Genomic DNA, 22582 nt, shown 5'->3' on the forward strand with positions numbered 1-22582 from the left:
CCTCCAAAGTAGGAAGGGTTAATTTTATCCATTAAATACATTACATTCCGGGGAGGTTGGCGGGCGCATGTGAATCCATGAAAGATACCAATGCTGGAGAAATGGAGTTACAGGTAAGAAACTATTCCCTTCTCCAGCATTGGATCTTTCATGGATTCACATGCTTAGAATAGATTGGATAGCAGTAACACTTGAGACGGTGGTGAGAATGTAATGTAACATACCCTCAACATACTACACAATGCATATGTACAGTAGGAATAAGTTACCTCATATAACCTTACCCACATAAAATGAACTGTCATTAAAAAGGTAGACAACAGATTCTCCACAGCGTGGAGCTTACCTTACTGAAACAGATGGCGCAGGACAGCTCTTCCCATCTGCACCTCGTCCGCATGCTGCCTAGCAAGGCAGTAGTGGCGGGTAAACGTGTGGGGCACTGACCATGCCGCAGCTTGGCATATGTCCGTCAACGTAATTCCTGCCCACAAAGCTGTTGAGGAGGACATCGATCTTGTAGAATGGGCTCTAGGATGTCCTTGCAGTGGCCTTCCGGCCTTAGAGTGACAAAACGCAATCGTCGATGAGACCCATCGAGCCAATCCTTGTTTAGAGATTGCTTTTCCTCTCGTCGACGGACCATACGCGACGAACAGTTGTCTAGCAGACCTGAATTCCTGTGTACGATGTAGGTAAAATTTCAGAGCCCTCTTAACGTCCAGGGTATGAAGAGCTTTTTCTGCTGCCGATGATGGTGTGGCGAAGAAAGTAGGGAGAACAATGGACGAGTGTTTGTGATACACTGTCGGAACTTTTGGGACGAACATAGGATTAGTTGCCAGGACTACTTTGTCCTTAAAGAATCTTAGGTATGGCGGGTCTACGACCAGCGCTTGCAGTTCCGAGATTCTTCTAGCCGATGTGATAGCAATCAAGAATGCCAACTTCCACGAAATGAATTTTATGTCGGACGTGGCCATAGGCTCAAAAGGCGGTTTCATTAAGCCTGCCAACACTGTGTTGAGACTCCAAGTCGGGGGGAAACGTTTTTCCAGAGGAAAAGCTCGAAATAAACCCCTCATGAAGTGTTTTACAAGTCTGTCGCTAAATAGAGGAGACGACTGCGTTTTCCTTGTGAACCTCGAGATGGCCGCCAGGTGCACCTTTATCGATGTGAAGGATAATCCCCTCTCCGCTAAGAGGAGCAGGTAAGGAAGAACTTGTTCCGGCGTCACCGACAACAGTTGTAGGCCCTGTTGCCCCTTACACCATTCACAGAACCTCCGCCACTTATAGGAATAGGATTTGTTTGTAGAAGGGGCTCTAGCCGCCTGTAGAATTTTTTGGCAATCCTCTGAAATGTCTAAGGCGCCCAACTCCGAGAAGTAAGGAGCCAGGACGTAAGGTTGAGACTGTCCGGGTCGTGATGCCACACCGTGCCTCTGTCCCGGGATAGAAGGTATGGGACTTTCGGAAACGCTATGGGATGTTCCAGCGACAGATGGAGGAGGTCTGAGAACCACGGTTGCCTCGGCCAGTATGGTGTCACTAGAATCACCCGGCAATTGTATCTGCGTATCCACTGTATTGTTTTCCGTATGAGGGGAAACGGGGGGGAAAGCATAGAGGAACATGTCCGTCCATGGGAAGGAGAACGCCTCCCCCACCGACCCCTCTTGGGGCCATCTGCTTGCAAATTGTTCGCATTTCTTGTTGTCTTTGGTCGCGAAGGCGTCCAGAGGGGGTTGACCCCATTTCTCGAACACTTTCCTCAAGTGACCCGTGTCCACTTCCCACTCGTGTATCTGCGCCATGCTTCTGCTGAGGGAGTCGGCTTGGCCGTTCCTCACTCCTGGAAGGTGATGAGCCACGAGGGAAATTCCGTGCTTCGCTGCCCAATGCCATGTTTTCTGGGCTTCTATGGAAAGAGTCCTTGATCGTGTCCCTCCTTGTTTCCTCAGATAAAACATGGCTGTTGTATTGTCGGTCAGTATTCGCACTCGCAAACTCTTGATGTGTGGTAGGAACGCCTTCAAAGCCCATCGTACCGCTCTGAGTTCCAGTACGTTTATGTGTAGGAGTGACTCCGTTGGAGACCAGCGACCTTGCGTTTGTAGAGCACCCATGTGCGCTCCCCATCCGGTTAGGGACGCATCCGTAACTATGGTGCTCTGAAACTCCGGCTCCTGTAGGGGCACACCGCTGTTCAGATTGTGGGAACTCTGCCACCACTGAAGGGTCCGACGTAGCTTGCCGTCGTCGACGGTTATCCTGTCCGACCACGATCCCTGAGCCTGTGTCCATCGGTCCGCGAGGAATTCTTGGACTGGCCTCATGAATAGTCGACAGTTTCTCACCAGATGGATGCAGGATGCCATGGCCCCTAGGACCGAAACATACTTTCTCACTGAGATCCTGGTGTTTCGCCGTAGCTGGGCCGCTTGTTGAATGAGTCTTGAGGTCCTGTCGAGGGAAGGTTTCACCAGCCCTAACTGAGTCTTGAACTGTGCCCCCAAGAATACCAGCGTTCTCGATGGCCGCAGAGAGGATTTCTCGAAGTTTATGGCGAATCCTAGCCGTTGTAGAAGATGCATGGTGGCTTGCAGACTTGTGTTGGTCGACGCTGGGGAGGATCCCCTTACCAGCCAGTCGTCGAGGTATGGGTATACGTGGTGGCTTTGCTTCCTTAGCCACGCAGCCACTGGAGCCAGGCATTTTGTGAACGTTCTGAGGGAGGTCTTGAGCCCGAAAGGAAGAACCGTGAATTGGTAGTGAGTTTGCCCTATTACAAAGCGTAGGAATTTCCTGTGTTTCCGACACATTGGAATATGGAAATACGCGTCCTGCAAATCCAGGGACGCCAGGAAATCTCCTATTTGAACTGCGCGGATCACCTCCTGCAGAGTGAGCATCTTGAATTTCAGGCTCTTTAAGGACTTGTTGAGATCGCGTAAGTCTAGAATGGGACGCCATTTGCCGTTCGGCTTTTTTACGACGAAGTATCTTGAGTAGACTCCTTGACCTCTCTGTGATGTTGGAACTAATTCTATCACGCCCTTCGCTAACATGAGTATAACCTCTTGTTGCAGTACCTTCATATGGGACTGAGCGGTGAACGCAGGTGAAATTTGCAGAGGGTTGTGTTTGAATTGCAGAGAGTGTCCGTTTCTTATGGTGTCCAGCACCCATTGGTCCGTCGTTATCCTTTCCCATTCGTCGACATATGCTGAAACTCTTCCCCCCAGAACGGTGTGTGGTATGTCACTGCTGATCTTTATTCTGCTTGTCTCTCGACGACGACGGGTATGATGGTCGTTTTCTGGAAGACTGGAAGTTTCGTCGACGGTTAGCCGATTGTGATGCACGTCGGTATCCCTGGGAGGGGTAAGCCGATCTGGCAAAGGATCTGTCTCCAGAAGAGAATCTTGAATTACCTGAAGCCCCTCTAAAGGGACGAAAAGACTTGTAACTTCTGCCACTCTGGAGGGCACCCAATGAACGTGCCGTGTCCGAATCTTCTTTCATCCCTTTTAGGGCCTCGTCCACCTTTTCACCGAAAAGAAGGTCTCCCTCAAAGGGCATATCTAAGACCTTGTATTGCACTTCTGGCCTGAAGTAGGTGCACTTAAGCCATGACTGTCGACGCAATACCACCTCATTGTTGACTTGCTTGAAGCCTGACTCAGCGAGATCCACCGCGATGTTTATTGCGTGATTTGAGGCTTCCTCACCCTCTCGGACCAGTAGCATCGCCGCCTTTCTCTGTTCTTCCGGAAGATGGTCAAGCAGCGGAGCTAGTCTGTGCCACATCTCCCTATCGTATCTGGCCACAATTGCCAGAGAGTTTGCGGCCTTTACTGTGGTCGCTCCCACGGAGAGCACTTTCTTGCCAAAGGCATCTTGGCGTTTCGCCTCGTTCTCAGGAGGAGTCGTGCACTTGTGCTGTGCCTTTGCCTTCCTCGCTGCTGCCGCCGACACCACCGAGTCCGGTGTTGGTTGGGAGGATAAACACTTGGGGGTCGACTCTGGAGCCTTAAACTTCTTTTCTAGGCGTCCTTTCACTGCTGGTTCTGAGAATGGGTGTCTCATTGTCTGCAACCCCTCTTTCCATACATGGTCTAGTATTGGTATTGAGAACACCGACCTCCTTCTCTTGCCCATGTGGTCGAACAAAAAACAATCCTTTTTCTGTTCTTCTTGGGACAGACCAAATTCTTTGCATGCCTTCTCCATCATAGAATGGAATGACGCAATGTCGTCCGGAGGGGACGGGTGAGCTGGGCTTCTGGGGTTTTCCAACTCCGCCTCTGACTCCCAGGTAGGATCCCTGGAGGGGGATAATGAGATATCTGACATGGCTCCCCTGTCAGACTCCGAATCTGGTAGCTCACCTTCCTCCTGTGCCAGTGTTGAGACTGGCGTGCGTGGGTGCGTCGGTTGACGGGACGGGCCCGGCTCGTCGACGAGTGACTGTGGCAGGCTTGCCTGGGGTAGTCGCTGGTCCAACGACTGCAACAAGGACTGAAGCGTGGACAGAATATCCAACGACAGAACCGATTGAGAATTGAGGAGAGGGGCAGATACCGGTGTAACGGATGCCCTTGTCGACGACTTGTCAGCCGCTCGTAGCCCTAGGTCTGCTGGGCCGGCGACTCTCTCGTTCTCGTCCTCTGAGGACAGAAACATAGCTTGTTCTTGAAACAAAGGCTCCGGGGGGGTCGGGTCAAAGACTTCAGGCCTCCAGGCCTCCTGTAGGAACCCCGTCGACAAGGCCCTCGTCGACGCCATTGTCGACGGGATGGTGGATGCCCCCTGTGCCAGTGGCAGGGAGGCGGCCGATGACTGGACCGCCGTCGACGACGAAGACTTCGCAGGTGGTTTCGGCGGTCCCGCCTTCTCCACACTGTGCCCGCTTTTACTGGACTCTCGACTCGTGGTCGATCTGTGATGATCGCCAGAGGAGGGTTTCCTTTCCTTCTCATGCTTTTTTGATGAGGATGATTTCTTTGCCGAGGAGTCTCTAGTGGAGTGACTTCCAGACGACTCTTTTTCCGACGGTCTAGATTTCTTCGGGTGTGGTTCCGACGAGGCCGCGCAGCGTGATGTTTTCGCCGACTGTGTGGAGCCCACCTCCGAGGGGGGGTATGCCCCCGCTCCATCATTCAGCCATGCCACCAGGCGTCGGTTCCGGTCTTTGAGGGTTTTTTGAGAAAACCCCTTGCATATGTCGCAGGTATCCGCCGAATGGTGAGGGTGGAGGCAATATATGCAGTCCATATGTCCATCCCCCTCGTAAACCTTTTTAAAGCCGCATGTCGCGCATGGACGGAACAGCACTTTGCCTGGCACAGAGGACATTATTACTCGAAATCCAATGACGCAACCTAGTACAAAACAGTAGGACAACACGAGGAGATCCCACTACTTTGGAGACGGTTGAAATCTGAAGGGGAACCGCGGGGGCAGGCCTCTTATACGGGGACGGCCTACGGAGCATGCGTAGGCGGGTCCTAAAAGGACGTGGATAGGACACAAAAGTGTTGGAAGTTTTCCTAATGGAAAAGGCTATATATGTGTACCGAGGGGTCCCAGTCTGACGACGGGGAATATTCTAAGCATGTGAATCCATGAAAGATCCAATGCTGGAGAATATGGCTGACACTGCGACAATGTAAAACTGTATAGAGTTTTTGCTACTGAAAAGTGCTCCACAAGGCTGCTTCCCCAATTTCCATAGCTGCGCCCATTTATCCTTCTGGGATCTTGGTCTCCATTTTTTTTTTAAATTCCTTGTTAAACTTTTAGTGCAGTTTCACTTCAACAAGACATACATCTTTTAGGTTAGTGTCTGCCAGGGGACCACACTCTCACCAAGGTCTGTCAGATCCCTAAGCACTATTTCCAGAAGCCCACTTCAAGTTCCAACATTCTCCCTTACGTACATTCCAAAATCTTAATCCAGGATATTATCTCCAGTGCAATGACCTTTCCATGAATATGAGAAGGGCAGGCACCTATCAACAGCAAGATACACAGGGGATAGCCACATGTTTTCTGTGCCCTCACTGTAAGAAATTGCTCAGATTGTAAGACATAGGGTGAGGTTGGGTTAATTAGAAAAACCCGTTAGGTAGACTGAATGGAGCTTAGAGCTGCCAGAGGGAGAAGAAATAGGATCAGAAAGGCATTCATGGATGCAAGGGAAAACATGGAAGGAAGAAATGACATAACAGGAAGGAAAACATATTAGCACATGCAAGTCGTTACTGACCTCCTCTCAGTCATCAAGAATGTTCAGAGTGAAGTCAATAGCTACTGGTATTGACCGAAGCTGTACAAATTTAGGAATAAAAGGCCATATGGTAGAATGGTTCACATTTCGGTAGTACTAAAATTACGTACCACTGAAAATAACAGTTATGCCATAAGGGCCCATTATAGCGTACAAGAGGAGCAGGGTTAAGGGGGTGTCTCACGCACCCTTGTTCATTATAATGGGATCAGGATTTGTGGGGGTGTCCCCCGCTTACTATAAAATCCAGTTGTTGAAATAAAAAGGACCCTGCAGCGCCGGTTCCCATCCACGTAAGTGAGGGTAACTGGCATCGCAGGGACACAAGGTAATCGGCAGCACACAGCCAAGTGTGCTGCCAAAAGGTAAGTAAGGAGAGGGGGGCGGGCAAGGGGATGTGGGTAATCTAATGAGCGATTACACAGCGGCACGCTTTTCGATTCGAAATGTCCAAATTTGTAATTTCGCACCGCGGTGTAATCACGTACATCCATATCAACTGCATTTTGAATATTCTGACTTCAGAAGCACACAGAGAAACAGCAATGCAACTTCCAGCTACGATTTCATTTAACAAAACACACCCTCTCTGGTAGGATCTTTTCCCCACTGCAACACCCACTTAACCACACCAAAAAGATGGGTGGTTAGAGAAAAGAGAAAAGCGTTCATGTTCTTATAGCGAAACCGTTTCTTTTTGCATTACACCTAGTGCATGCTCATGTTAAAACTTTTCCAGATCAACCAAGTTTACAATTAAAATGTTTAACCTACAAAGACATCCTTTCTTTTTTTAAATATTATAAAATAAAAGTGCATTTAATTTACTAATACAGTAGTTATTTTACTCAATATTAAACATGTTCTACTTTACAACCAGAAGCCCTGTATTGCTATTGCCAGTATGTGGTAGTAGCCTTAAAGGCATCTTGAAGAGTCATTATCAATTGGGATAATGACCCTTCCTCAACTTATGGCCCGAGGAGAACCTGTGGGTGGGTCATTATCCCGTGATAATGACCCCTGCCTTGGTCTATAAGGCTATAATAACAGCAAGCTGCAGCATCATCAGATTGAGCGTAAAAATAAGTATTGAAAAACTTCACCGGGCGCCAAACCCTCTCATTCAACAAGACCTAGGACCTCAACCCCAAAAAATGCATGAAATCAGAAAAGATTTTAGGAAAATCAGAGAACCACAGTTCAATGTCAGTTGCCCACTGATTCTTGCATTGAGGAACTCAGTTTAGAAACACACCACACTTAAGAAATACGCTCAACCTTTTAAGGCAGACCAATGACAATGGAAACATTAAAAACCTAAAAGAGGACAGCTGACCTATTTGCCAGATCTCCAAGCTTGGTACGATGCCTTCTGCAGTCTGCTTGCTTGGAAATCCAGCATGGGTGTAGTAGGTCCATCTTAGTTGAGGGGATGTCTACAAGCTCCCTCTCCTTAAATTCAAGTCATGACAAAGTCTTCATCAGAGTCTTTCATGACCTCCAAAAGGAGTCCAGCAACCGAAACAATCACATATCAGTCCCCACTTTCAGGGGGGTCAAGTTAGAACCCAGGCAACACCTGCACTGTACGTGAAATAGCAACGGATCAACAATGCGATCCTAACCAATGAACTAAAAGAAAACACTTATACCGCCCTAACTACGTAAAGTCATAAGTTAAGAGCCACACAAGAAACATTACGGTGAACTAGACATTTCCCCATAAAAACACATCAACATCACAATAAGAAGTACTAGCACATGTGGCAACCACCGCTGAACACGCCACACCCCCTACCGCAGACATCACTTCCCACACCACACTGCACAGCAGGTCATGCAGATCCCAGGTGTACTAACAACAAAGTCCAGTTTCATCAGATAAAATGTCAGTAGCACAAACATAAAACAAGATGTGAATACATGAACACTAGAAAACAAATTGTTAGAAAACACAAAGCACTCGCTCCCCCAAAAACACACTAATGCCTCAGTCTCCCACTTTCAAAAGATCCATACGCACAACCATGGACCCTCATCCTAGCCCATAATTCCACCGCTGTGTAATCAATGCATGGAGTCAATCTCATCCAACTTTATTGAGAACTCTTTAAAATAGCAAAATAACAAGTCTATGTATTTATTTTAGGTTTTGTAATGTGCCAACTTGGCAGACAAGATATTTCAAAGCACCAAGGAATAAGTGGGTGACTGGGATAAAGTGAGTGGGAATCGGCAGATAGCAGGATTCTGGACACAGCAGATATTGAAGGCGGTCGCCCGAGTGCCGAGTGAACACCATCTTCCCATCTTTAAACATGACAACCATTTAAATGTTTACTGTAAGGCAAGGACATTCATAGAACATGGATGTGAAGGTCTGTGTATTGGTACAGCTCAAACCAAAGCCGGAATAATGGCATCGATAATTATACGAGTTTTTCGCTTCTTGCTTAATATCAGCTGATTTGGGTCCAGTCTTAATGCCAGAGGGACAGTGTTCCAAAAATGTGGCCAGCAACACTAGGACTTATCAGACCTACTTCTATTATTGATCTGTAAATGGAAGTGATCTACTTGTGTTTGTCGAACTAGGACATAGGCATCTCATGTGAAAGTGCTGCGTGCATTGACTACAGATGTACCTGGATGGGGCTAGAGTTCCGCACTGCAATTGACATAACAACATTCTCCGAAAGAATGTCTCTAAAGGCAGTACACAGAACTATCTGGCACAATCTGAGGGCATAGACTCAATTTAAGGATCCTAACTGAATCCTGGTTTAACATCCCCCCAAAAAACAATGTATACGTTTTCCTGCCGCGTGGATTCTCAAGCAGTACCCTACACCTTGAGGAGAGAACATGGAGTGAAATAAGACTGATTGACAAAAATACCCCATTGTGAAAAAATCTTCACCCAAATAGATTCCACTTGTGAATGTCTTTGTAGTAGAAACCAATCATGAGTCTTCATGTTCAATAGAGATCAACATCCTCTAGGGCCTCAAACAAGTCAAACTACTTGCAATAAATGCATTGAGCACAGCACACCCCAATGCATGAACTCATCAGTAAGCGCATTCCTTGCAGACCTCATTCTCCACTCGCCCTCCCACTTCAATGTTTTCCTGAAGGACCATGATCTCACTCAGCACTGCACTGAGCAGAACTGTGGGACGTGAGCACTCTTATATATGGCACGCAGTGATAGAAGTGTACCGAAAAAGTAGTGGAACTGTGACTCCAGCGGGGGACAGATTAGGAAGGAGGGGAGCAACATGCGACACATTTTTCAAGGGTTGCAGTCATCCTGGTTGACAGCCAATTGAGTTGATACAGATCTCAATTTATCTGTAATTGATATCCGGTGGTAAAATGGACAAGTGTGCATTAACTTCACAAAGAACAGTTCTGGAATGGCAAAAAAGGTTGCAAAAATACTGGAGCTGTTAATAGTAAAAAGTCAAAGTAGTGGAACACCGCTCCCGACCGTTCCCGCTCACTTCGACCACTGATGACAAGGACTTGGTGCCCTTCATGGCCAGTATCAGATATGATTCTGGTGGATTAGAAAGACCATCTCGACAGTCAATGTACTTCACATTTCAAAATCATCACAATTAGAAGATAAACCAAGTGGATACATGTGTGGTTCAGAAACCTATCGTGGATAATCTACGCAGTCACAGACCCACATAACTGAGCGCACCCTCCCAACCAGAAAGAGGAATGTTGAGGTAAAGCCTCTTTCCTAGTGTGGCACAAACGTTGGCCAATAAGTCATACACTCAGTCTAAGTGTTGTGGGTGTATATGGCCAGGCAGTGCAAATGCTACACGGTCCACCTCTCCTCGCACAGATACTTTCTGAGCTTGTGCCTGATAATTACTTATAGATAGGCTCCCATTATCTTCGGCAAAGGATGGCTTCCTATCCAACCGGCTAGCAAAGGAGTCTATTGAAGATGCTGGGACTTTACAGGCGTGCCCTTTGCAAGACGACATATGTCACTCCTACCCACTAAGGCAGGAGTAGGAATATAATAATGCACACAAAGGCCCATGCCGTGCCTTGCGATGGTGTCTGGAGGCTCTGCTATGCTTAGTGTGGTCAGAAAGGATGCAGTGGTGTTCTTTTTGATATTCACTGTAATTGGTACAATCAAGTGTAGAAGTAAAGGTACATATGAGTTCATGCCTTTGTGGATTTGCTTTTTAGTGTTTCTATTTATTGGAGATCGTAACAGACTACAGGAGGGTGGAGAGGTAAAAAAAGAGTGTCATTGGGATCGGGAGATTTGCAGCTAAGCCTGGAGGCCACATTCCAGTCCTGATCTGAAGAGGGAAGGGTGGGTTTCATGGAGGCCAGAAAAGGAAAAGGGTGTCAGGGGCAGAATGATGCATGTCAGTCCTGATCCAACGAGAGGGTGGGGGTCAGGGAGAGCAAAGCATGGTATAGTGGGTATGCACCATTCACAGCTAAGCCAAAAGGTCCCCTTCCACTCTTAACCAGAGGGTAGGGATGGGATCACAAAGGACAAGCAAGGAGCTCGTGGGCCTTTGCAGCTGTGCCCGAAGGCTGCATTCCAGTCGTGACCAAAAGAGGGAAGCCAAAGAACACAGGTTTGGGTGCACATCCAGCCAGGCACTCCATCCCATACCTGGCTTGGTGCAAGAAAGAAGGGTGCAGACCAAAGAGCAGAGACTTGGGTTGAAGGGGAATGAGGGATGCTGGGTGAGGGAAGCAGTCCCAGTCCTCTTTTCCACACCATTGCTAGTGGACCAGGACATGTTCTCCATGTACAGTGTCGGATATATAATAATTGTTTTTTTGATAACACGCTTAATTTTCTAAGCGCAGAGCAGGATTCCAAGCTGTGTTTCTGTGCGTCGTCTTGCTTTCAAGACGAGTGCGTTACCACTGTGGTATACTACCCGCGCCATGCGGAGGCACACACACAAAAGCTGGGATTTCCATCGTTTGTTTTTTTAACTTGTGTGTGGAAATGATATGTACACACAGTAGGATCACTCTTTCCATGTGTTCCCTGTTCCTCCAATGCACAACATAGCTCTGTACCATATCATGGTTATCCTTGAAGGACCTGGAATAGCAAAGTACTGTCCTGTACAGGAAAATCTCTGGCTCAATAACCTATTTTCTTCATAAAACTAACAGGGGTATTACATTTAAGTTTGGATGTACAGCCTGCAGTTATCCATTTATAATATTTAAAAAAACCGTCAATCTTTATCGTGAATTCTTCATAAGTGTCTTTGTAAAAATGATTCACGTTACCTTGAAACACGTTTCAGTGTAGTGCTGAAGTTTGTTTTGGTTACAAACCTGAGACATGCCAGAGTGCTTGCAGAGAGTCAAGTAAGTGAATACATCAGGTCGATGTGACTTACCATTCAAGCAGACTTCAAAGGGTTTGCAGAGGTCATCTTCAAAAAGGCAACCTAAAATCAAATAAAAGACAGTCAGTATACCGTGACGTCAGCTTCAGATTCACAAGCTCTGCCCTACTACACGAGCCATACCACAACCATGCACTCTGACCTTAAGATGTTCCTCTGTAAAGTAGACTTTAATTAATCGCATTATTTAGCTATACACAACCTCATCAAACCATCTACAATGACAATCTGGAGTGACTGGAATCCAACCCCCTTTAAATGAAAAACAAGCACCGGCAAACCTGATAGGTCGTCCAGTTAATAGTATTATACTGGCAGCCACTCCAACAGTTTGCTAGCTTTTGCCTCATGGTTCCATATAGTATGCAGACCATTTGCCAATTCTTGGTATCATTACCCATGAACTCCAATGATGTCTTGACACATTGCCATCAGTTGCCCCAGCAGTCACATCATTTGTCAGGTAGTGACATATAGCAAGGCATGTATTAGTGAACAGAAGGAAATAAGTATCGCCATGTTGCATGTCCAGGGACGTCATTTGGGGGTCACTATGGGGACGCACCTGAGAGTCCTGGCTGTTAGCTTGCGACCCCTGGCCAATCCATTGTGACCCTTGGCCATTCCATCCTTCAATAATAATGCTGCTGAATTAAGGGGGCGGGCTAACCAAAACGAGGCCACACACAGCATGCAGCACGGCCCACGCGCCATGTGTGAAGAAGACTGGAGTTCGAACTGTTAGACGGTAAGAGAACAACATTGCATGTAAGCAGTAAGTTACTTTGAGAGGGGGGAAGCGGGTTCCCAGGCATCGCTCAGGCACTGGACATTGCTCTGGGGCAGAGATGCCACTACTCTGGGATTCTGGCTTGCTGCTGCTGGGCAGCCGGTCTCAGGCGTGTGCAGGTCGATCTGATGCCCCCAGCTGCTTTCTCGACCTCGTACCTAACCGGTTATCTAAAAATAAATAAAAAACTACACAAGCAGGTGTTTTGTTTTCATAGCGCACTCATCAGCTTCTTTGTTTTTAGGTGTTCTTCGAGGTACGTGGCCCGTTATAGCTGTCATCCTAATACATAGGTAGGGAGGGCTCCTCTGAAGTAGATTGTTAAATAGTACATAGTTCCAGTTACTCATTTGGATGTGTGGTTGTTATAATGTCTAGAGGTGGTCATTCAATGCTGTCACTCACACACAGACCTGCTGTGGAGTCAGTAGTTGTTCCAGGTAGCTTTATTTTACAGATGTACAGTATATACATCAACCCTGTTACTCTTCAGCTATATACAAGACATGAAGTACAGGACAGGGACAAGGAGGGGTATTGGACCAACATACCTAGGAGAGAACCCATCGGCCATCCTACCATCCCAGCTCAGGCCCCCAAATGACACTCTCAGAACATTCACTCACAGATCCACAAAACATTCTCCTGAGCTGCATTCATGCATCAACATTCTGACAGCAAGCACTCCAGGCCAGTGACATCACATGACAAGACTACATTACAACATCTCCCTTTCATACCCTGACACAACCTTTCACAACATCTCCCTTTTATACCCAGACACAAACGATAACAGTGGTAAATGTTGTTTTCGTTTGTACCTACTGTGTGATTAATAAACGTTCTGCTTTTTCCGGGTAGCTTGCGGAAGGACACATGTTCACCCATTTACCCGAAGGCCACACTCTTCTCCACAGACCAGAGGGGGCGAGTAGTACTCTAAACTGCCAGCTGGTAGCCTGTGGACGTGCCATGCTTTTGTCAGCCCTTAAACCTTCGCATCAACTCCTCACTTGTTTCCCTTATCAGGTAACACGAGAGCACATCCACGGCTGCCAATCCCAACAAGGGATAGGGACATAAAACCTTCTGTTGCAGGATATGTCCCGCTCCACAGATTAAAATGGCTCCGTAGACTTTTGTTTTTCCCAGCAGGGACCGTGGGGGATCGGTGGCAAAAAAATAAAAAGTCCCATTCAACTGTATAGGATCTTGTCATTTCCTGGGTGTGCCTGGGCCCCGGAGCACCCATCTACTAGGCACCCCAGGCTCCGTTGGCATCAAAATCTGTGCAAAACCCTCTGTACAGATGCCTGATCAGAGACCTTTGTAATCCTACTCCCCCTCTTGCCTCTGCCCGACACCCTGCCTTAGAGCCCCGACTTCCCCTTTCAACGTTATGCAGATCGTTCATTCTTCTAGGGAAAGTCCTAGAGGGGATTGTCCCGGTATCAGCAGGATGCCCCCTGCTCCCCAGAAGTGCGGGCCGGTCTGTGTCTGGTGCAGAGTCCGCATTGTTCCTTCTTGCAGGATCCTGAGCCCCTTAATATAGCAGGCGGAGAAGGAGGGGGCTGTGGACCTGTAGGTCTCACCAGTGGATGAGAGTAAGGGTGCAGATGAGTACCTGGGAATCTAAAAGCAGTGCCTGTCAAATGCCTAATACTTATACACAAGCCAAAATGGTTGGCTTTGCCAGTGCTTGTTTTTAGCATGACTCCAGTGAAGGACTGGCGTAGGGCTTATAAATCCAGTGGCTGAAGGGCAGACCTGGTTGACATTTTTATTGAACCAGATGTGGGTTTACAAATCCATTTAAGTCATTAACTCTCAGCAGACTGCTTTGAAAGAACACTGGCAGGCACTTGAGTGCAATGTTTGATGATAAGGCTTGATTAAAGTGAGCTCAAAGAGTTACCAGGAGGAGATGTTTTGGGCGGGGAGGGGTAGGAACTAAGTGGAATGGCCATAGGGATTATAATGGCCATGGGCAGCCAAAGGGTGGGCAAATAAACAAACACCTACAAGCTGTGTGTCCCTCCTCATATACCATTTCTCTCTATCTGCACTCGAATGCAATCGTTTCTGCTTATAGGTGTCGCAAGTGATACCTAATAGCCCAAAGGGAAAAGTATCAGATGTGTCACTAAAGACGTGCATCAAACCCCTTCACCCACCCATACTTCACTATTGTTATTGCTTGCTGAGCCTCCTACTAATGAACTGGTGTCAAATACTGTTGCATGCAAATAACTTAGGACACGCGTAGTATTGTCAGTCACATACATTTAGACACGTTTGCTTTAAAATGCACATTGTTGACCCATTAGCTGAATATTTTCTTGAGGTTAACACTATGACCCGCCCCTCTCTCCCCTATCCCTTTATCAGCCTATCTGCCCCTATCCCCCAGAATGTGATTTCAGTCTGTAGTCATGTTGAAATAATGTTCCATATGATGGTGCATTCTTGTGTGGAAGGTATGTCACATTACAGTGATATCGTAAACATATATTTCTTAGTGTACTGTAGGTTGTCGATATGCAATGCCACTTCTGGTTATGTCAAGTGGTGAAAGGTCATGTGCCACAACTTCCTGTGATGTAATTTTGGGACGGGGGTTCAATGGCATTATACCACTTCCTGTGATGTCATTTGGGGAGGTCAAATTACATCACGTCATGTGATGTCATCGGGAGTTCAAGGGATGTGTGATGTCACTTCCGCTACCCCTTGCATTTTGGTGAAATGACATCCCTGAGCATGTCATAGTATCGACCTGGGCAATTTCTTTGGAACATTATCATTAATGACGTGGAAAATAAGACCTTTAAGGGATAACCCAGCATTGGAAGACCATCTGGCATGGGAAAGAAAGTTGCATTTTCAAACCAAAATACATTTTCAGGCTTTTTATAGTGAGTAAAATCACCAGGAAATGTATTGCCATTGCACTGCTAGCCGAGAAATTCAACATCTCCAGGGGCAATGTGCCACTAGAAGCAATGACATTGCCAGGCTGGAAACCAAGAAATGCAAGAGGAATAAACTCTAAAACTGACCTTTTCCTGCTATGCACCCTCTCTGTATAACAGGTTACCAATGCTCCTCAGACAGGCCCCCTCCATACTAAAGCTCAAAAAGGACCTAAAGAACCTACTGTTCACAGAACATATCACCAGCCTCTGATCTCCCCATGCCACGCTAGTTCCATCCCTCCATAGCTCCCCTGCCTGCTTCTCCTGTACATCCCAGCTACCTCTGCTAACCCTGCACCCTATCTGTAACTCCCCGGGTATGTACTCTATGTGCAGTGATCTGTCAATTCCCAGATAAGTTTGCACTTTATAAAATCCTTATATACATACTGTTGGGTGATGTCACTGTAGTGTCAACATTTGAAAAGCACATTATTTCCCCCCACTGGACACCCGCCAGCAACTGCAGACATACTTTGATCATTGACAATTAATCAACGTAATCTGACAGGTCTCACTAGGCGGGAGGCACGGGACACTGACTCAAGAGATATGGTTCACAAAAAGATTGGCCAGGTAGTAGCAAATGACAAAACACAATGCTCTTGTGGCTATGTTGGTACAAACCCCAAAGGATAAACAAGAGTGTCTCCCTAACCCCAGCAATCTATCCTTTGGAGTCTCAGGCTTGAGGGTAGAACAGAACAACCCCTCATAACAGTAGGAACCATCTCAGCTTCCATGACTTGAGGTTCGTGAGACATTAAAGATCCTCCTCACAATCTTTAGAGTAGGATAGTCAAAGGTGGACTACAGAGGGACCAAGAGGACTCCTCTATAACTAAGGGATGGCATTAAACGACATCTGGGAACATTAAAGGGCCAAGAGACAGTTCTATAGTCTAAATCCCAAAGCTTCTGAGAGCCAACATGCAGGACCGTATGCATCAAAGTAACTCATAGTCTCAGGTAGTCATAGTACCGCAGCATTCTGCTTGGTCTTTGGTCGTGATCCGTTTTCTGATCAGTTGCAGTCCTGGCTTGAATCAGTGTCTCTGCCTTGACCTTGCATCTCCACCTGGATGGTAGGTCCACCTCTTGATTATTGTGGTACTAGTCGTGTTCTCAGGTTTTCCTCCTACTGCTTTGTTTTCAAGGTCTATACCTCTTGTCATAGATGTTTCAGTGTTTCCCCTGAACATAAGTTCTCAACATAAGTCTTCTTTAGATTGGGCTGGCGGCCTCGAAGCTCCCACTGCGGTCTGTGTTATTGCCCCATCTGACTCCTATCTAAGCATCTGGTCTTGGGGATATAGTCGTTACGCCTAGGTGAATAAATGTGTCCGAACTCTGGATCAATCAAATTTTCACTTTATGCAGGTGATTCAGGTTCATCCAAACCTTTAAGATATTCAGGTTACAGATTTGGGTTAACGGTATGCCAATTTATAATGATGAAATATTTCTTAAAACGTTGGGTTAAAGAGGCCAAACCTTTTCCTGCCAGCACATGTGCAAAGCTAATAAAGTATAGAGTTAACAGGATAAACCAGATATTCAGAACCTTTTCTGCCAGGGATTCTGAAAGAAAGCAAAGTGTCTAAAGGACTGATCACTTGCACCTGCCTCTGTTTCTTTAAATATAGAAATCAAAATGTACTTTTTGTTTGCAATTGACAAAAAACATGTACTCTTTAAAAAAATACATTGTGCCAAATTCCCAAATGGTAATGCAAATAAAATGCTCAGAGAATGTATTTTTATTGGCATTACTTTCAGAAATGTGCAGATCAACTTATTTACAAGTTTGGCCTGCATATTTCCAGGGGGCTGCGCTGCAGCGCAAACAATCGGCTAGCCACACCCCTGCATACATTAAGTATCGGGAGTGGGTGTGGTTCTCCCACCACGCATAGACCTCTTAATGTAGCTACATGTCATGTGGTTTTTCCCGGGCACACATCTCATAACACTGAAATTCTATCTGACAAAAATGGTATTAACATTAGTATCGGGAGTGTGTGTGGTGCTCCAGGCACACATAGGCTTCTTAATGTAGCTACATGTCATGTGGTTTCTTTCCCAGGCCAGGCACAGAGCTCATACTACTGACATTCTATCTGACAAAAATGGTATTCCTTTATCATAAATGCTTGACATGTGACAGACCTTGCCTCAACCCTACTGATCTTCTTGAGTTAATTACTTTTCAGCCATGGAGTCTCCCTATTATTAAATACATAACCTCAGTAGTCCCATTGAAGCAACCTCAACAGGATGAAACCTCTGGCACCCCCAATGCATTACTGACTTTCCCAGCCCACCAAGCCTTTCAAAGGTTCATGTCTGTTACGAATTCCCAGTATTGTAATATTATAAACCTCAGTAATACACAGTGTGTTGAACTCTGAATAATAAAAAGAAAACACAGGGATGCCTAATATGTGACTGGCTCGGCTGGTCTGACATGCAATCTTGCAATTCCCCACTTCAACCTCTTACCCAGATCCAAAGCTGAGACCTGGAGCTACACATAGATCTCTGCAGTATGTACATTAATCTACTGAGATATCTAACTGCAGAGTTTAATGTGCTGAGCTACTTGGATAACCTTCACATATGCACAGTGCTCCATTTTCTCTTGCTAACCCCCCCACCCCCCGGCCCTCACCCGGCCTCATCTGGCCCTTCCCTTTCCTGTAAACTTTCACTTCTGTCCAGAACCCTTTAAAGTTACTCTGTATGTTTTCTTCTTTCTCAAACTTCCCTGAAGATTCATGGCTCTTAAAGGATATTCAAGCAGATTGGGCCTGCAGAGAAAAAACACGGGAAGTCGGAAACTTACCTGGAACTCAGTAGGTGATTTGTGGGAGCCTGTGGATCGATTTCAAGAAAAGCTCAGTAGCCACCACAGCCTTCTCCCCCTTCTTGGGAATGTATATCCTAGCTTGTTTCACCTCTCGGGGCTATGGCACCTCTTCTCACTTCTTCCTGGGAAGCAGCACCACATTTCAATTCCTCTCCTTGGGGTTATAGCACTCCTTCCAAGCCCAGGTTCTCAGCATTACTTTGATGCTGGCCTTGGTTATCAACCTGGTCTCTCTAATACTGTGGCTTACTTGGCCCATCCGCCTCCCTCGATCTCGCTCTTTCCCTCTATTTCTCCCACCTGACCTGGCAATTCAGGTTCTGCTTTGTTGCTTCTCCCCTGCGTGTCCTTCTCACTATATGGCCATTTTGCTTTCCAAAGTTAGGCTATGCTGTTTCTACTGCTTATCTTTTTCTCACTGCCTAGCCCTTTTCTCTTGGGCAAACCATGACAGCTGCTTCTCTTGCTGGTTTGTCTTTTTTCACTACCTTGGCCTTCTGGCTTGGCCAATATATGTTCTGCACTATTGAATCTTCTCTTTGTTCCTTAACCGCAAACTCGTGCCATCCTAACACCCAACATAACACCTCCCACTTGAGGTAATTTCTCCCTCATTGCGTACAGGCGCTCATTGGTGATTCTGTGTAATAAGGAATATATGATTGTGAGCCCGTTTCTATCCAGGATTCCTGATTTGTGATTGGCCTTTTCCTTCTACGTACTCCCCATCTCCATGCTTCTCTCCTCTGTATTCCCAGGTGTGGTGTGTTCTCCTATTATTCGGATTGTGGTTTGTACAGGCCCGCCATGTTAGTGTCAGGCAGGAGATTTATGGGCGCCTCCTGGGCGAGTGCTCTGCCTGCCGCAAAATCCTGCATGTAGCAGCTCTGTTCCTGCTACCCAAAAAGTGAATTTTGCAGGTCATTTCAGGGCTTTCATCATTGTAGACCCTGGTAGATATACCAATGTGACTGTATAGCACAGGGAATTACAACCTGAGAAGTAAGCCAATAAGCATGGATTAATAAACCACAGAGGGGAGGCACACCCAAATAGCAAGACATACATTATCGTCTGCACCTCACCACCTTCTTGTATTACTCTTTGCTCTTTACAAGGGGCGCTAAGGAACCATCCAAGAGCCAAAACTAATAATCCAAACCTACAAAGGCTTTAAAATGTTAATTTAGTGTTTTTGCATGGGGAAAGAAAATATTGATCCATGTAATCTCTAGGAGATTGTCGGTACTCATTTTTGCAAAGATGGGTGCACCACAGTAGGCAACTATTTGGAAAGTTGTTCATTGGTACGGACCAGATGCAGCATGAGCATGTGTGCCTGTATGAGATAGTGGTGACGTTTGGCAAACAATCACCCACACTACTATGTTTTGGTACTTAATTGTGGAATCAAGTGTACTGATCAGCAAACACGTGGAGAGGAGTTCACTCCTGATGCTTCTTGTGCTGAGGACTCCTGGAAACAGACATGAGGATTACGCAGGTGGCTCAGGCATGATGTGCCGACAAGCAATCACAGTAGATCGAGAACGGCAACACAGCGTCTAAGGGGAACACTAGCTTGAGTTATTGTGGTGGCGCTCGTGGTGGCGCTCGGCGCTGCATTAGACCGCATCCCCTTCCATACCTCTAAATCGCCCTCTAAATCGCCCTGGCCGGTGGCCTGGGTCCTAGCCATGGATATCAGTTAGCGATCAGTCGAGGGGTTGCAACCATGAGGTTCTCTAGAAACCCGCAATAGAGGCGCTGTGCACCCCCCATTCTGCAGAAGCCAGCAAAGCCACGCCTTCTGTGAAACTGAGGTGTTAGCAAGGGTTGTCCACTTAAGCAGGAGCCGAAGCTATTCATTCGTTTTCCACTTAATGTAGAATTGTTTTATGCACTTTCTGTGAGTAAAAATCTCCATGTGTTCGTGCTTGTAAAGTAAGCAAGGTCAAGGTTCATCTATTGCCACTTTCTGTGACGTCATCCTGTTGTTCGAAGAGGGCAGGTTCAAAGGATTCTCTGCTACCACTATGATTTTCATAAAATTACCCAAGTCTACAGATGTAGGTGTTTCATCATACATGTAGTGTGATCCTCGGCTACAACCAAGCGCAAACATTCACCCTCTCATGCTATGGGAAATGAAACAATGTAGACAGTAGTTTTTGCCAAACAGTGGGAGTTTCACATTAACTATCTGGCAAAATTCAAAAGCCTCATCAACACGCAACGAATGTGCGAAGCTGCTGGGTCTGACCAGTGAACCCGAGGATTTGCATCTCAAATATTAGGAAAATACAAAGCAAACATTAAGTGTCATAATCTGTCATCTGTGTGTTTCCGCTGTTGTGCTCTCCCTCCGCTGTGCAGCAGTAATGTCACCGGCCTCTGTGGAGAGTCAGAAGCCAACCCATCATTAAATACGGGCTTCATTAGGTTGCAGGCAGCAGCAAACGCGCCAAGGATAGTCACGACCGTAGAAGAAGGCGTGTCATTCAATTATGCACACTGAAAGGTGCAGGAACACCCCACACCCTGGACCAGGGTATTAGTGTAACAATGTATACTGAAAAATTGTCGAGAGGTTGTTTTTTTAATTTATAAAGGTATCAAAACTTATTTACTAAGATGAACAAGTTACTTTCTTACCTGGTAACGTTCTTTCGATGGGATGGTCCGACGACGTATTCCATATCTATGACATGTAATCACCACAGCTGTGCTGCTTCGGAAACTTTTTCGGCGTCTGCGTCCTGCGTCGATGACGTCGATGCGCCGTCGTCGAGGACCTCCTCCGACATCCGACGTCATCCGATGTGATAAGTAGGACGCACGACGCCCATAGCCTCAGTTGTAGTTTTTTCCCCCAGAACGTGTGACATAAGTCAACTGCCAGTCAGACACAAAGCCTTGCGGAATGTAAGCTGCAATCGCAAAAGAAATTCTGCAGCGGGGAAGGCCGGGCGGGAGCGATATGGAATACGTCGTCGGACCATCCCATCGAAAGAACGTTACCAGGTAAGAAAGTAACTTGTTCTTCGAGGGGATTGGGTCCTCCGACGTATTCCATATCTATGACAGACTCCCAAAGCAGTACCAAAGCAAGGAGGAGGGAAAGAATTTAGAATCAAAATGTAGAATAGCCAATCAAATAGCAGAGCAAAGGACCGCCTTGCCAAAGGCCAGATCCTGTGCTCGGATGGAATCAAGGGAATAGTGACGTACAAATGTATGTACTGAAGCCCAGGTGGCTGCATCACAGATGTTGCGAATAGGAACACCCCTCTGCAGGGCAGTAGACGCAGCCATACCCCTGGTAGAATGGGCCCGCAAGCCAGCCGGCGGGTCCTTACCCGCCAAACGGTAGCACTCCGAGATGGCCAAAATAATCCAGCGAGACAAAGTCTGTTTCGTCACAGCTTGCCCCAAACGCTTTCCAGCGTAACCAATAAAGAGTTGATCATCCACTCTGACCCGGGACATGCGTGAAACATAAAAGCTTAAAGCTCTCCTAGGATCAAGCCTATGGAGCCTCTCCTCTTCCTTACCAGGATGCGGAGGAGGATAGAATGCCGGAAGAACAACCTTCTGGGCCAAATGAAATTCCGTCACTACCTTCGGAAGAAAAGAAGGACGAACTCTAAGGACAACCCTGTCCTTGTGAAATACAGTGAAGGGAGGCTTAACTGAAAGTGCCTGTAACTCACTCACTCTGCGAGCGGAAGTAACCGCAACTAAAAACACAGTTTTCAGAGTTAACAGCCTCAAAGGGCAAGAATGTAAAGGCTCAAACGGAGCACCCATAAGAAACTTAAGAACCAGGTTTAAATCCCAACCGGGCACCAGGAAAGGTGACGGAGGGAACACATTAGTGAGCCCTTTCAGGAACTGTGAAATCAAAGGGATTTTAAAGTAAGAACACTCTTCAGACGAGCGCTTAAAGATGGACAGCGCCGCCAGGTAACCCTTAACGGTACCCACTTGCAAGCCCCTGTGGGCCAAAGAAAGTAAAAAGGACAGAACCATGGGGATGTCACATGCAAAAGGATCCACATTCTGAACTCTGCACCAGTCGCAGAACTTACGCCAACGGCAACGGTACAGAGACTTTGTTGCCGGCCTTCGGGCCGAAAGCAACACCTCCATCACGTCCTCAGGGAGGTCCCAATCCTTATACCTCAACCTTTCAGAAGCCAAGCGTGAAGGTTGAGGGATCTGACC

General features: G+C 46.7%; 1 protein-coding gene across 2 annotated transcripts in view; it reads right to left on the reverse strand.

The window, feature by feature from the left end:
- The window catches only part of PTPRN2 (protein tyrosine phosphatase receptor type N2), a 3479756-nt gene that overhangs the window by 2943520 nt on the left and 513654 nt on the right, over nt 1-22582 (reverse strand). For both annotated transcript variants that reach the window (XM_069647979.1, XM_069647978.1), the window contains exon 2: nt 11713-11763. In XM_069647979.1, the coding sequence (XP_069504080.1) occupies nt 11713-11763 (51 nt within the window). The remainder of the gene's footprint in view (nt 1-11712; nt 11764-22582) is intronic.

The sequence above is a fragment of the Ambystoma mexicanum genome, chromosome 2q, assembly GCF_040938575.1.
Source record: "Ambystoma mexicanum isolate Mex_15411 chromosome 2q, UKY_AmexF1_1, whole genome shotgun sequence".
NCBI classification, from domain to species: Eukaryota; Metazoa; Chordata; class Amphibia; order Caudata; family Ambystomatidae; genus Ambystoma; species Ambystoma mexicanum.